The sequence below is a fragment of the Melozone crissalis genome, unplaced genomic scaffold, assembly GCF_028551555.1.
Source record: "Melozone crissalis strain CALT ecotype California unplaced genomic scaffold, PUWL_Pcris_2 ptg000090l_1, whole genome shotgun sequence".
NCBI classification, from domain to species: Eukaryota; Metazoa; Chordata; class Aves; order Passeriformes; family Passerellidae; genus Melozone; species Melozone crissalis.
Window position 1 is genome coordinate 5,557,559 of NW_026535867.1, and position 15,838 is coordinate 5,573,396.

The window sequence follows — 15,838 nt, forward strand, 5'->3', positions numbered from 1 at the left end:
AGCTACACACAAAGTTATTTCAGGATCATATCTTCTGGAGAGTTGTATTGCAGAAAACTGACACACAGCTCTTAGTCAGAGACGCCAATGGCTGCTAAAGGTTGTTATCCCTTCTGAGATCAAGCCAGGAATCTGGCTTTGTAGCAGCCCTGTGATGTTCTCTTCATCATCTCCTCTAGCTTCTCTCTTCCATGGGTTTTGACTGGGTGGCCCTGGAGCTGGTCAGGTGGTGTTATCTCAGCATGGCAACAGCACATGCTCTGCTGGCAAACTGAATATTTCCCATACATTTTGAGTTGACTCTGCCATTTTGAAACTCCATTACAAATTCTTGCCATGGGACTATTTTTACATTATACAGTAGTAACGATGAATTAGGTATCATTTTTTGTCGTTAATGTTCCAAGAGTTAAATTTTGGTGGTGAATAATTTGCAAGAGCTAACCTCATACAGGACGATAATGCACCAGAGTAAAATTTATCTTGTCTAATTTTCACTGTGGAAAATTAGGTGTGTAGTCTATACTGGTAATCTGCATTTACCCTGATCATTGATGATGTGTTGGTGCATGTTAATATCCCTCTATAACCTTCATTTGATGTGAGCAAAGTTCAGTGAGATGAATGGCCCTCTGGGAAACCTGATCTGCCAAGAGTGTAATGCGTTTCAATAACATTCTTTTAACTTGTACTAACAGAAAAAAAAAAAAAAAAAGAAAAAATATTATTTATGGAACCTTTAAATGTTTTGTTTGTGTATAAAGTGCCATTTTTATCTGCTTATTTAAGTATCTTCAGGCACTGTATAAATAAAATATTAGACAATAATTTAATTTCAGGAGAATAAGAACATTGCACAACATTATGTTTAGTACTCTAGCACTTAAAAGGTCTATAAATTACACTAAATGTGGTTTAGAATTAATTTCCATAGAGATTTTAGTCTGAATTCTTAAAAGCTGGTGTTTTATGAACCTGTGATTTAAGCAGTTAAAATATAGAATATATAGGGAATCTAAGTGCATTTTTATAATAGAGACATTAATTTCTAACATGGGTCTTTAAAAATTCTGCTCACTTTTATATTTATATAAGAAAACTTTACAGAAAACATATAAAGTAGATGATGCATGAAAATGAAGATTCAAGTTGTGTTTTGCAGAAGAGTTCACTTTTTCATGTTGTTTTCTGTGGTTTTGCTCTGTTTAATCAAAATTATGGTTTTCTTCTGCTTTATATTATATATTGGATCAGAAGGGTTCTGGCAAATAAAATCATATAGTCCCATTAGCTTCAGATATCAACCCTGCTGCTTTGGGGAAGAGGCATGAATGTTTTCAGTATTTTAATGAGTGAAAAATTTCTGTGCAATTTTCAATCTAAATAAACCCTTTCTTCATCAGGAGGTATGGGCATGTTGGCGCGAATTATTGTCATATTTAGATGCGGAAAATAAATGGTTGAATGAGATTGAACTGAAACTGAAAGCAACTGAAAATGTCCAGGGAGGTGCAGAAGAGATTTCTGAATCTTTAGATGTAAGTGCTGACTTAAATAATAACTCAGTCATATGTGTTGATAAATTGTAAATTTCATATAATTCTAAACAAACTATGAACTCACATTACACATGAACAAGGCGCTGAATATTTCAAAGTCCAAATTTCTTACTAGAGTTAAAAAATGAGGATTTGAATTCAGATCCACCTAAATCAAACAATAATTAAATGTCCTGTGCTGGGTTTCATATACAGTTTTGGTAATGCTAAAATAAACATTCTTTAAAAAACCAACCCTCACTTCAGCCAGTAAAAAAATGTTGAAAGCTTCAATGAGGACAAGTTTTCATCATAACTTTGTTTATTATTCTTTAATTTTTATTCACAGAGCCTTTAAAATTAGTAGATATTAAATTAATGCTTGTAGTGCATCAAAATACGAAATACTGCATTGATAATCCCTTTTTGCTGTTGAATTTCATCCATTTGAATACTCAAGCAGGATTTTTATATTAAGGTACAAGTACTCTCATTGAACTCCTTAGGCATAGCCCACATCTTTAAAATTAAGCATTAAATTTATTGCTATGAAAAATCCTTGTGTTTCATAAGATGTAGTACAGAACATTAATTGTCCAGGCATGAAACATAAGTATTTCATCTTTTTTTCTCTACTTTTATTGTATATGAAATGTGAAATTTCTTTCTTATATTTTTAAGGCAAATTGGGATTGCTTTTTAGAACCTTATTTACAAAAAGGAAAATAAACTTCTTTTTTTGACTTTTTTTAGTCTTTGGAACGTTTAATGAGACATCCAGAAGATAATCGCAATCAGATTCGGGAACTGGCTCAGACTTTGACAGATGGTGGGATCATGGATGAACTGATCAATGAGAAACTTGAGAGGTTCAACAGTCGGTGGGAAGAACTTCAGCAGGAGGTATATTTAGTGATCATCCTGCTAAGTACAGGACAGTCTAACACCATTTAAAAATTAAAGGAGTTATTTTGGTTGTGCAGTTCCTGCATAGGTCACCATTCCAAAACAAACACAATTTTACATTATAAATGGTTTCATGGGTGTGGTGGGCTAACTCCAGCAGGCAGCAAAGCACCACAAGGCTCCACATCTCCTGGTACTTTAGTGGTGATTATAGAAAAGGCAAAAGCGAGAAAACTCATAGATTGAGATTAGGATGGTTTTATAAGTGAAAGAAAAAAGGGTAAAAGCAAGTGATGCAGAAGAAATTACCTCCAGGAGACTGATGTTCAACCAGTCCCCATGCAATGACAATTTTGGAAACACTTTTCCTCAACTCTTTTTGTTGTTGAGCACGGCCCTGTGTGGTGCTCAGGTCGGCTGTCCTGGCTGTGTCCTTTCAAAGTCCAGCCTGGTCCTTGGAAGGGGCACAGCGAGAAGGAAAAGACCTGGCTGCTCTGGAAGCCCTGCTCAGCCATGGCTGGAACATCCCTGCATTATCAATGCTGTTTTGGCCACCAATACAAACCACTGAACCATACAGGCTGCTGTGAAGAAAATTACCTCAGTCCTAGCCTAAACCAGTAAAATGGGTAACCCCAAAATTTTCAAATTGGAGTGACCTTCTAAGTGGATTTAATCTTTATTGCATATTTAAGATGTCTTCTCTGACATAACTCATAGCAAGGAGAAAATTATTTTAAAACCAATTATGAGGAATATCTGTTATAGATAAATCGTTTATTAAACAACAAATAAATGTATTTGTATAAATGAAAGGGTTAAAAAGACATTTCAATATAGAAATGTGTAGCACAAGGAGAGCCAAATCTAGCAATATGCTATAAATATGAGGCAAATATCAGCTCAGTACTTTGGTGAAGATCAGAAAGAATTATTAGGGAAAGACCTAGCAAAGGATGTAGACACCCCCTTTATGACTGTAACCAGAACATGCTTGAAGATAAGCTACAAATACTGTCAGAAATGACTCAGTAACAATGATAGAAATGATGCACAAGTGCAGATTTTTGGAAGGAAGCTGTATTAGAAGGATGACTATCTACCATGAAAATGAAAAAAAAAAATTGTTTCTTTCCTGGTGCTAGAAATATACTTGTTTTTGAAAACAGTGGAAGTAAAAACACTGCAATAAAAATTATAAGAGGGTCCTTGGCTGTTCTGAGAATAAACTTGAAGGATGGGGAGGGAAAGAGCCTGGTGGTACTTCTGAGGCAGGCATTCACATAATTCTGAGTGCAGGCATTCACATAATTCTGCGTACCTGGATAGTATCTGAAAAGTAAATATAAATTTCTGTATACCTTCTCTTTTTGTAGCTCTTATATTTTTTTTATCATGTCACTTCTGTTTGAAAGCAGTTACACGCTCTGGAATTCTGCTTCTTGATATTTGTTATTTTTTTACTGACTAGAAGACTAGGAATATGCAGAAGGCTTCCAGGGTGTGAGAACAACACTTTTAAGAGTCTTTTTGAGTGGTAGTTGAATACTATTCAGTCATCATTCATAGATATTAAATCAAAATTCATAAAGTGCAGAGATTTAGTTGTCAAAATAATGAAGTTGTCAACATAATGAAGATGTTGTGTGAAATTCTGAAAATAATTTGGATGAGTATATAGGCAAAATATATTAGAAATGTATTCCCTGCTATCCAGTTTCTTTCAAAAGTAGAAAAAAAATTGGGATGGAAGTCTTCTTTAAAAGCTTCTTTGAAAGCTTGATCAGATATTGAGTAGTTAAATACTAATAGTGAGATCTGAATCTGAAGTGGAAAAACATGCTTTTTTCTTCATAGGTTCCTGATACTGGATTTTCTGTGCTGTTTCTGTAGTCTCTTGAAATTCAAGCAGCTTTCTCCTTCCATAAAAACATATTGCAGGCACATAACACAAATCTGCTCATGTTCAAGGTCACTTCTTCAGACAGGCTAATTGACAGTCCTAAAGTGGTGATGTTACTTGTTTGTATTTGAATAATTTTGCCGGTAATTACCAAGACAATAAGCTCATGTGGGCAGAGACTGATATGTGAAATATTTATTCATTGCTAATAGAGCAACTAAACCAGCCTACTTCTATATGAATGATGCTGAAGACAATGCATCTTTGCTACTGAGATGGAGATTCATTTTTAAAGGCAGATAATGGCTTCATGTTTGTGTGCCTTATCTTCTTTAGTTAATAAAGAGTGAGTGTGTTTAGTTTGCTTTTGAACATTTGGGGCTGACTGATAGCAAGGTATACCATGTCCTTACTTTTCAAGGACTGATTCACTTACAAATGTGTATATGGGATTTAAGAAACACTGAAGGCTTTGAAGCTAATATTCAGGCAACTATCAATGTTTAAAGTAATTTACATCCTGTCCAGCAAGCTTCAGAAATGTCAGTCAGATATTCTTGAGACTGTTCTTGCAAAAACTGTACAAAACATTATTGTTCACATGGGCTTTACACTAGACTCAATTATATTATTGTGTCCTGTCTCTTAATTTATTTTAGGACTCCCCTGAAGACTATCTTTAGTTTCTTTCAAAGAGCACACATTCATCATTTGACACAATATTTCTGTTTTACTCTCCTCTCCAGAGGAGAAAGAATATTTCATACCCCATGTCCACATAATTGCTTTGAAGGCTGCTAAGAAGGCTGCTTTTACAAGTTCTGAGGCATTATCTGCTGGTAGTGATAACATAAAGAGATAAAAAAGTCTTTGGTAGAGTTTGCTGTTTTGGAATTGAGTTGATCAAAGCTGAATGTCACTTAATGACTGGGAGGTAAAATATTTGTAGCCATTTACTCAATAAGCACACTGGATAATGCTCCTAGAACTTGCAGAAAATTTAGTTCTAGTTTGGAGGGTGTTAAAAATTCATGGGTCCAATAATAATGTTTTGAAGTAAAAAAAAAAAAAAACAGTGTTCCTAATTAAAGTCTAAGCACAAACATTAATCCACTCTGAGATTAAGTGGAGATTAACGTGTTTGGAGTTTGATGTAAAGGGTACAGAGAAGTTGTGATGTATCTCAGTCACAACCGTTATATCACCAAGTCAGGCTAAATTTTAAAGTAATTTAAACCAGTTAGGAAGGAATTTTAAAGTTTCCTAACTTTTAAACTTTTCCTGTGGCAACATTTCTCAGTAACATGAGAGTATAACTGAGACAAAAAACCCCACTCAATAAGCTAACATTTCTGCCTTTCTTAATAGACCCCTTTCCATGATCTGTAACTTATAAGATAATCAATGAATTTATTTCTGCTTTTTAGATAGATGTACCCTGTAGTAAATATACTTTAATTTTCAAAATATTTTCCTCTGTTATTCTTCAACAGTCCAACTACTGAGTATTGCCTCAACATTATTTGTTATTAACCTTAAAACTAACCGACATTTTGGTAACTTCAGGTGTAACTGGTGCATTATATAGATGAAATGTGTTATTTAAGGAAAATGTGGCAATATCTATAAATATTACTTATAGAATTCCATGAAAGAATTAACTCTGATCTTTCAATTAATTCTGCATTTAACATAGATAATATGCAGTGTTGCTATTTCCTGCACTTACCTTTGACCTTTGGTAAATTGTAAATTGGTTTATGCAGGACATCATATCATTAAAAGTGCTGTGTTTATCATCAAGGCACTAAAAATCTATAAAAAACCTGTAGAGACTTAAATAAAAAAAAAAAAAAATTCAATTTTTTTCATTTCTCTTTTATTCTGATAGTGCCTAAGAGTGGATTTTTTTTCTTCTTTGAATTAGTTTTCCTTGACAGCTGTCAACATTTTGCTGGCTCAGAAATAATTACACTGTTGTTTATTTTCCTGAGATTTTCTATTTAGAAATTAACTGTCAGCCACTTCTCTTTAGAGCCTAAAGCCTTCAGCTTTATTGACTATGATCTGATAGCAAAGCTGGAACTTCTTGTTATGTCCTCAGACACATTTAACTACAGTGTTAAGCTATCTATTTTCTTTTTCCACAATGGAATAGAAAACCCATAACATTTCAGGAAAAAAGTAAACAATTTGAACCAGCCAGAACATCATAAATTAAAATATTTTTATATTATAAATATTCAACATTTCAGCTCTGAACTCTCACATGTCTTTAAAAAGTAGGCCCACAGACAGATGTGAATTGGACGGATAAAATTGAAGCTCAGGTCCACAGATGTAAGTGTGTAGAAGGATGACTCCTTTTTGTGAAGCATTTTAATGCTTGTGCCCACCAACAACTCTTTTCTACTGAAAGAGAAGAAGGCGGCTTCTCAGTATTGTGGCATTCCCTTTGATTGCATTTATTCTATATTCTGCAATGCCAGTGGTAGTACCAGGGACCTACTTAGTGAAAAAGATTAGATCTTTGAATCAACTGTTGGGTAGTGGTGCATCATGCCTTTTATAAGATCACTGTACAGATTTTCAATCCATTTGTTGTGGGAATTCAATGAGGTCAGGTATGAGCTTGACTTTAGATGAACATGCAAGGCAGGGTCAGTTTCCAGTAAGACAAATACAGACAAAAAAAGTGTAAGTAGCACCTACTGAGAAAATCACCACAACTCTGAAGGTACTGTTTCCCAAAATTCGGCTGTGCTGTGTCTCTTCTCCCATTGCCAAAATAATTCCTCTCTTCAGCTGCTGCATTCATATCTTGGTCTGACATCATCCATTCATTCACTTAAACCATTCACAGCTTTGGGAAAAGATGTACTTTCAGCTCATTTGGAAGAGGCAAAATATCCCACAGGTTCTCAGGCTGGAATCAAATTCCCTCTGAGGACAATAAGAGGGAATTTTTTGTCTTTATGTGTGTGTTGTATGCACATAAACACATCACATGCATAAATATATATTTATATGACTTTATATTGCTTGAAATGCAAGTGTGAAAATTCAGTTAGACTCAGGTGAGGATTGGTTTTATTTTTTTCTTAAGCTTATCTGATATTCAATAATATTTGATCATATTTGATTTATTTGATATTATTTTATAAATAAGTTTGAGAATAATTTATTTTTTCCAGTTGTACTCTAAAACAGGATTTTAATATGCATAGTTTCTGATGATATCAGCACAAAGATGACAATTTTTCAATCACCACTTATTCTTTATAGTATTTTAGGTCTTTGGGAATTTGCATGCATTCTGGTACTTCATTGCACGAATGCACTCTGCTTCTCCGGATGGCAGCAAATGTATCTGTACTTTAAAAAAATCTCTAATTCTAGAGAGTAGTTGGCATGGGACAGCACTTAACAGAGGTACAAAGCTTCAGGTGTTGGTACAAAACTAGTTCATCAGCTAGATATAACAACAAATTTGTGTCCAGTATTTTGCATTCTCCAGAAAGTGCAGACACTTATTTGGATAACTCATAAGAATGGAACTTTATAGGAGTCATATTTTAAATGGTGAGCTTCTCTGCACATAAGGGTGCTGCAGCCCTCACGAGGAATGGATTCTGCAGTGTGTTAGTCCAACAGTGAACCACAGAGACCAGTAAAAGCAGGGAAGTTCTTCCATGGTTCTTCCATGCTTCCAGGAGGATGACCTTAGCCATTAGGTGCAGAAAGCAACTTATCCTGTTTCTGATCTAATGTGTCTTTAAATCCACCCCATAGTGAGGCAAATGGATTGGTAGGGAGTCTGTGTCCTGACCAGCCTCACAAATCAGCAGCAAGTAGTGCCAAGGTAAATGGAAGCTGTGGTTTTTAAACTCACTGCTTTGAACAGGCTGAGAAGGTTTTTATGTTAAAATCTCAAATCAGATGAAGGTAAAAGTCATTTAAGTAGCAAACCTTAATACTGCACTAGGGTAATAATACCTTGGTGGTTTAGGTGCTCCCATCAACACTGACGGCATGAGTCTGGTATGCAAAGCTGCTCAGTTCCAGGGAAGGTTCCTGGAACTTGCAGTGATACAAGATTATCTGATCAGTTGTTTTGAAATAGCGCAAAGCAGCTTACAAAAGCAAATATAGAAAATGCTGGTTGGATTCCTATCCTTTAACTAAGTCAAACAGCTAGCAAGAATGCTCACAAGAAATCATCTTCTTCATTTGTTGTAGGTAGAGCTCTGTGAGAATCTGAGCTGTGTGAAGATGGTGCACATATATCAAAAATTCTCACTGAATTGCTGAGAGATATTTTTGTTCAAGGCAAGAGTGTTGTAATGGGTATGAAATCAAATTAAAGTATAGCTGGTTTACCAGAAAGAAAAAGTGTGATTTGACTTGAAAAATGGCAGGATATCTAGAAATATTATTTAAAGGGTGCTTGCTTTCACCTTTGATTCATGTCAAATTAAGTTAGTCATCTTATTCTGTGGGCAGCAATATGGCTGGACTTGTACACAGAAAAAAATGTGCTGTATTTGAAGTTTTTGGTAATTATTGTGCGCTATGTATAAGGCAGAAACTCTGTGAGGCAGTAGCTGGGGTCCAAATAAAATATGTGTCTGTGGGTAGACACAATGACAGATGGAAGAATGTGCCAGGTTATTTGTTACCCAATAAATGCCTTATTAAAGTGTTGCAAATACTATTTAAAGTTGACTCATTTATGTGAAGTGTTTAATATATGTGTCTTGTAAGGACAACTTGGATGGAGAATTTATTGTCCTGATTTGTTAAACCATAAACTGAGCTCCTTTGAAAGGAAAACATCCTTCTCCAAAAAAGGATTGTGTAAAAAACTGTGGTGGCACTGCTGGTGGAGCAGAAGCAAGATTCAACTTCTAATTTTTTTTTTCCCACGGGAGGAAGAAAGTAGGCATTGTCTCTTCCAAACAGCTATTTATGCTTCATATAAGAGAAATCCAGCTCAACAGAGTCTTTATCCCTCTCACTTACTGAGGTGGATTGCTTTGGATAGGATTGTGATGACAGTAACCCTATTCTCAGTAAACAAAGTCTCTTGAATTATATAACAAGATCAGGAGGACCTCTCTGCCTCAGAAAGAAAGGCAGCACTGTCAGGATGGTTTGCTTGTGCAGCTTTGCCATCTTCCACTCTGAATAGAAATCTTCAATTTACACTTTGGTTTTATTTGGGGATCCTTTGCTTTTTTAGTACTTGTCTGTGCAATCTGAGTGTTGTTTGTTTCTTAAGGAGAAAACTGAATGTGTGGCAGAAAGATGCGCAATTTATCCTACAAAAAGGTGGATGGGCACAAGTCAGGAACTGTGTCTGATTCTTTGCCTGAACTTTGTTGGGAAAAAAAAGTGTGGAAAAAAATGTATTTTATGCATTATTACTTTGAATGCTGATAACATTGTCATTGTTTCTAGGCCGTGAGAAGACAGAAAAGTCTTGAGCAGAGTATTCAGTCTGCACAGGAGACTGACAAAACCCTGCGCCTGATCCAGGAGTCTCTGACTGCCATTGACAAGCAGCTATCAGCCTACACTGCAGACAGGGTGGATGCAGCACAGGTCCCTCAGGAAGCACTGGTAAGTTAGACACAGGTTGGCTTACATGTTTACTAGTTTTCTTAATTAACCAAAGAGTGTTTGGTTGTCCCTCGGCCTCTCATTAAAGAGGATTTGCAACATGATCAGCGTGAAAGTGCAAGCAAATTTTGTGTGGGATTACTTTGAGAAGTTTAAGCTATTCTCCTAGAAAAGTCACATTTTCCTTCTGATTTATATCAGAAGATGATCAGAAGATCTTCTTTATAGAAGATGTAAAGGACTGTAAATGTCATGGAAGACTATGCAGTAATTTTAAAGGGCAAGGATAAACAACATGGTTCTTTAAAATCCAGCTCCCTTCCTAGAAAAAGGAAACTCATCATCCTCACTACTCTTACATGACTCTTTTGCAAAGTTGATTATTAATGATTTATTAATTATTGAAACATAGACAACATTGAAAATTATTTCATAATGTGCACATCAATGTACTTATATTTTAATTTTTACAGCTCATGGAAGTTCAGTGGAAAAAGCTTTTCCTAATCTTTACACATGGTTTATTTAGCTTTTGAAATAAAAAATGTACATCTAATTATAATTTTTGCTCTTTCTTTCTTCTGTAAGGTCTGCTTTACTGCAGCATTAAGAGGGTAAGAATATGAATGAAGTAAAACAAAACATCTCTGCAATAAAACTATCAACACTCTACAGTGTTATATGCCTCAATTTCTCTGTTAATTCCATCTAAATTTAGGCAGTCAGATTATGAAATTAAACAGGGAAAAAAGCTACAAGGAAGTTGAAAAAGAGTGCTTTTATAATGATATAAGAGATATCCAATAATGGGTTTCTTGGCATGCTTGTAGAGTTCTAAATAATTGTAAAAAATAATAATCTTGTATAGAGTACCTTAGATAGTCTTAAATATATTCAGAGCTGAATATATGCAGCCCTGAAAATATTTTTTTAAATGTTACTATATCTTTTGAATTAACATGTAGATGGGTGTACCTTTCAGTTGCTTTTTGTGTGTGTGTGCTTAGAGATATTTTTTTGTGTATGTTGGGACTATAAATGCTATATTTGGAAAATGGGATCACATCTGGATTCAGTCTTATTTTGAAAATAATTTTTATCCTACTTCATTTTGTTCTAATTTATATCAGTATAATTTCAGATTTAGAAAAAAAAATGCTTCAGTTTGAATCCTGAACAATTTTAGCTATCTGTTGATCCTCTTGAGTTATTTTTCTTCTTCTTAGGAATATGAATTATGTAAGCAATTTTTTAAAAGAGATAAAAATAGCATTTTTTAAGATGTATCACTTTAATTTCTCATCTTCTAATTATATGAAGTGAATACATAAGAAAAAAAATAAATGAAAATGTGTTTTTTTTTTTTTCTGGTGTGTTTGGACCCTTACATGTTTCACATGTTCTATGGATCCATCTGATTTATGTGCATTGTCAGGTACCATATTGGGAATTACTACAGACTGGGTAAAAGGAAGTAATTCAGAACTTCAAGAACTGAAGCAAAACAAAACCCAATCAACCTTAATTAGCACACTTTCATAAGAAGATTTCAGCTCAGTGTCTTTGTAGAACTTTTTATTTTTCTGGAGATTTTATTGTTTAATATTAGGTTCACCTGATGGTATTATATCCACTGTGGGAAAACAAGCATAGAGACTGCTGAGTTTTTTCCTTTCATGTTTTCATTTTATGGTGCCAGTGAGACCTAATGAAAAAAAAAACTTAATTAACAACTGAATGGGTCTAAAGCAAATATTGAAGTTCTCTGAAGTTCAGTTGTGAATCTCTTTAAAATCCTTAGAGGGAAAGGGAATAAACAATCATTTTTATATGTGTAGATAGACAGCCATTCCTCCTGTTCCAGTGGCAGAACAGGCAGATCCTGAATGGCCACATCTCCTGTGGAGCTCTGCTGGCTCCATTCTTTTGTGGAGCTGGAAACAGTTAATTCATGTAAGGAACCTACAACAGTGTCTGCACAGCTGGAATGGGAATCTTCCAGTCAGTGATGCTGCTTTCTGGGCAGGGATCAGTTTTTCCATGCTGAGGGATTTAGCAACCCATTCAGCAAAATGTGTTGCATTTCTAAAGGAACACGTGGGGGAAATTTATAATCAGAATGCTGCTGAGCTTGGGAGCTCTGTGTGTTTGCTTCAAAAATTTCAAATTCATTTAAAGCATTTGTAGGAGGAATGATCTTTGTTTCAGCTGATCAGAAATTAATCTGAGAAAAAAAATTATATTTAGTTCCTCTTTTTTAAGTGAAATGATCAGTTTAGTTTATTCAGAAACTTGACAGAAAGAAAGAGGAGTCCAATGTGTGCTGTTCTTAGGATCACTTTTTCAATGTAAATTCTGTGTGCTTCTTACTCCACCATGTGGCACTGAGACTTTAATGCTAGAAAGCCAATGCTACCTGAATTATTTGGAGTACAGCTGAAGATGATGTTTTCAGCCAAAAACCCTAACAGCAACCACACAGATAAATCAGTTCAGGTTAATCAAGGCCCAATTATGACAAAATCTCGAGCAAGTTAAAATCTCAAGCAGTATTGCAAAAGGAAAGATTATTTGCTTGATCTCATGATCCTGGTGGAAGAACTTTTCATACTTCTTATCTTACCAAAATAATACAGAGAATTAAGTCATCATCACAAGAACTTGCAGTTGGTGGCTTTTTTTAAAGTATTCTTTAACTGACAGGAGAAAAATAAATCTGTACTGAAAATATTCCATTTGTATGACAAAGTATTTTTCAAATAATTATTTATAGCTTTCTTATTCAATGACTCTTGATGGAAGAGAAAATTTTTACTTTGTATTTATGCCTAGTCTGAGTGACTACATGAATATTTTTACATTATGGGAAAGAAAATCAACTTATTTCATGTCTCACCTGCATGTGACAAATCACTTTGTATGTTGTTCTCCCCAGTCAACTATATAAATTGTGGTGTGGAGAATAAATTAATATTATGTTTTTGAAAAGTACAAAAATAATCTACTTTTGCAATAAAATCCTTGGATATTTTCAGTTCTGTAGAGTTAAGTACTACATGCCTGACTGTTTTCTAAGTAAAGGTGCCTATTATACTGTTTTTATAATATCTTTGTACTTTGTTCAAAACTAAAGTTAATGGGATGATACAATGGCAGGATGGTTCAGTTGTTCAAGATGTCACTTGACAAGATGATGCTGTGCTTCACTGCCTTCAGACTAATATTTTGGGACAAAGAACTCACAGTTGTCTACTTAGGAAAGCATTAAAATTATCTACACTTTCCTTTCCTCTGCTGGAAATTGTGAGGATTGTTTTGTTCAGCCATGTGTGGATCAGTGGTCAGAGGAAAGAGCTGACAAGTTTTATTCAAAAGCTTACATTTTGTTAATATATTAAGTTTGAATATCTATGCAGATTTCTCTACTATGTAGGTTTTCACCCTCTACACATCTCCATAGTATCTGAACACTCTGTTTTAACTGCATTTGTCATATCCAACTTGCTCAGTATTGCCTTGTCAGTCATGGTTCTACCCTATTCTACCTTTCTTTTCTCATTTGGACTCTCCAGTTAATATTTCTTGAAAGTTAGTGTCCATAACAAAGCATACAGTTTGAGTTAAGAATTATCTATATGTCATTTGTGCTGTAAAATCAACTTCTATGTGTGTTATATGCTTTTACACATATACGGACAAAAGTTTTGCAAATTCTCTGAAAGATTGCCAGTTATGGCAAATAAGAATCCCTAACCTATAAGACACAATAATTTATGCACAGTAGTATTGCTTGGTAACACACAGTACATTCTATTCTGATGTACTAGAAATTAAATGAAGACAAGTTTTGCTCTATATTAAAATAATAGAAAATAAATAGACAGGAACCACTGAAAAAAGAAGAGATAAGGATAATGCAAGAAAAAATAGTGTTTTCTTATGGATGTTACATAGTTAATGCAATAAATTGGTGAGTCAGAAGAGAAACAAAAGTCAAAGTGATCATTTAAAAATTGAATGATGATGGAAATCACAGACAAGTGTTATAAATTCTTTTCTATCTGTTAATGACTGATTTAATTTTTCTGCCTGCGAGCAGCAGTAGCAAATAAAAACTAAAAAGGAGAAAAAGGCTTTCCTTGCTATAAGCATTGCTAACTTTTCTTTTAATCTTTCCTCTAATATGTTTGTTCTCTCCAATTCCACATTTTGATGTCAGAGAAGATGACACTTCATCTCTCTCCTGCAGATCAATTTAAAATAGTAAGATAGAACAACCTCTATGCAATGTCCCACAATGCCTAATTGCTTAAACACTACTCTTATCTGTGCTGTGTTGTTCTGACTTATTCAGATAAGAACTGTTCAATTGTGAGCTTTTCAGAGTGACTCTGAGGTTGAACAAAGTCAATTGGAAAATGCAACCAAAAACAAGTTCGTTGATGAGGTGGGGAAGCAAACTGTTGAAATGCTTGGTTTTATATAGTATTTTTTTTAGCATTCAGAGTGGGTTCTTCCTTTCTTATGCAGTTCTAGTATTCAAGGCATGAAAAAATTATTTGGCTTCAGATACTTTCTAAATCATCACCTGTTTGGTTGATGTGTGGCACAAAAATGGAAGATAATCCTGTTACAATTCAGACACACTTCAGGGGGAAATTTTAAAATTAGACAAGGACAAAATAAATGCTCAACAATTAAATAAGACTCCTCTTCTTCTTGATAGAATCATTTTTTAATAGACCATTTTTGTTTTCTCAAAAATTAAATATCATATTTTAAAAAGTTATATTATTCACTCCAGGTGTTTCTGGCCATTCATTAAATAGCCCTGTCAAGGAGAACTGAAAATATTAAAAATAAAAAATATATAGCTATGATAATTTTAGAAGAAAAAAATCATCTAAATTTGGGACTTTCTGCTAGTCATTTTGCTTTTACAAATACTTTGCTTTAGAAAAATTTTTTAATTCTCCAAATAGTACTGAGTAATTTAGAGTCATATATATATTCTTGCAACTAAACTTAGGAAAGACAATTCTTTCATGCATCTTTCTTTTTCTCTCAAAATCTACTTTAAGATATATTCAATATAACTAGTGAAAACCTGCATTCAGTTAAGTGTTGAAATGCATAAGTGATTGTAATGGCATACAAGTCATTATAACAATGTAATAGCCATATAAAGTAAGTAGCATATGGTGTACCCAGCTTTGTACTTAATAACCTATGAAAATGTGAATAAAAATACACGTATATTAATTTTTACTATTAAAGTTACTGTGGTGTAAGATAAGTTTATGTACATATATTTTGAATTATAGCTGGTCTTCAGGGCAGCTCAAAAATACTATATGCCATTAAAAAAAAAAGATTAAATTAAAATCATTTTTTAATGCAGGAGTAATGGCCTCAAATGCGTCTCATGATGGGAACATGGCTTTGTGTCCTTATTTCATAGGATAATTCTTTTCAGTGGTGCTGTCTAGAAATTCTGCTAATAGGAATTTCTTATTTTCTAACAATTTAAACATAATTTTATGTCAATCTTCCTGAAGTATCAGGAAGATATTTTCTGGGACTTCTTTTCCATTACATTGCACTAGCCAATGCTGGTTAAGTTAATTTTGTCTTGTGAGGTTGATTAATGGTGAACCAAAGAAAAGCTGATTTTTTTTTTTTTTTGGATCACACTCTGATTTTGCAAACAAACATAGCAAGAAATATGTGTTAGAAAATACACGAAGTCAATAATATAGTATTATTAGTAGTAGTTGTGTGATAATGAACTGTGTGTTGTTGTGCCTTTAGCTACACAAGACTGATATTGGATATAGATTCTGGTCAGTAGTATGCCAAAAATTCTGTG

General features: G+C 34.1%; 1 protein-coding gene across 5 annotated transcripts in view; it reads left to right on the forward strand.

Annotated features, from left to right (window-relative positions):
* DMD (dystrophin) overlaps nt 1–15,838 on the forward strand; it is a 1,043,683-nt gene that overhangs the window by 407,308 nt on the left and 620,537 nt on the right. For all 5 annotated transcript variants that reach the window (XM_054291254.1, XM_054291257.1, XM_054291256.1 and 2 more), the window contains 3 exons: nt 1,404–1,538; nt 2,292–2,441; nt 9,808–9,969. In XM_054291254.1, coding sequence (XP_054147229.1) covers nt 1,404–1,538; nt 2,292–2,441; nt 9,808–9,969 — 447 coding nt within the window. The remainder of the gene's footprint in view (nt 1–1,403; nt 1,539–2,291; nt 2,442–9,807; nt 9,970–15,838) is intronic.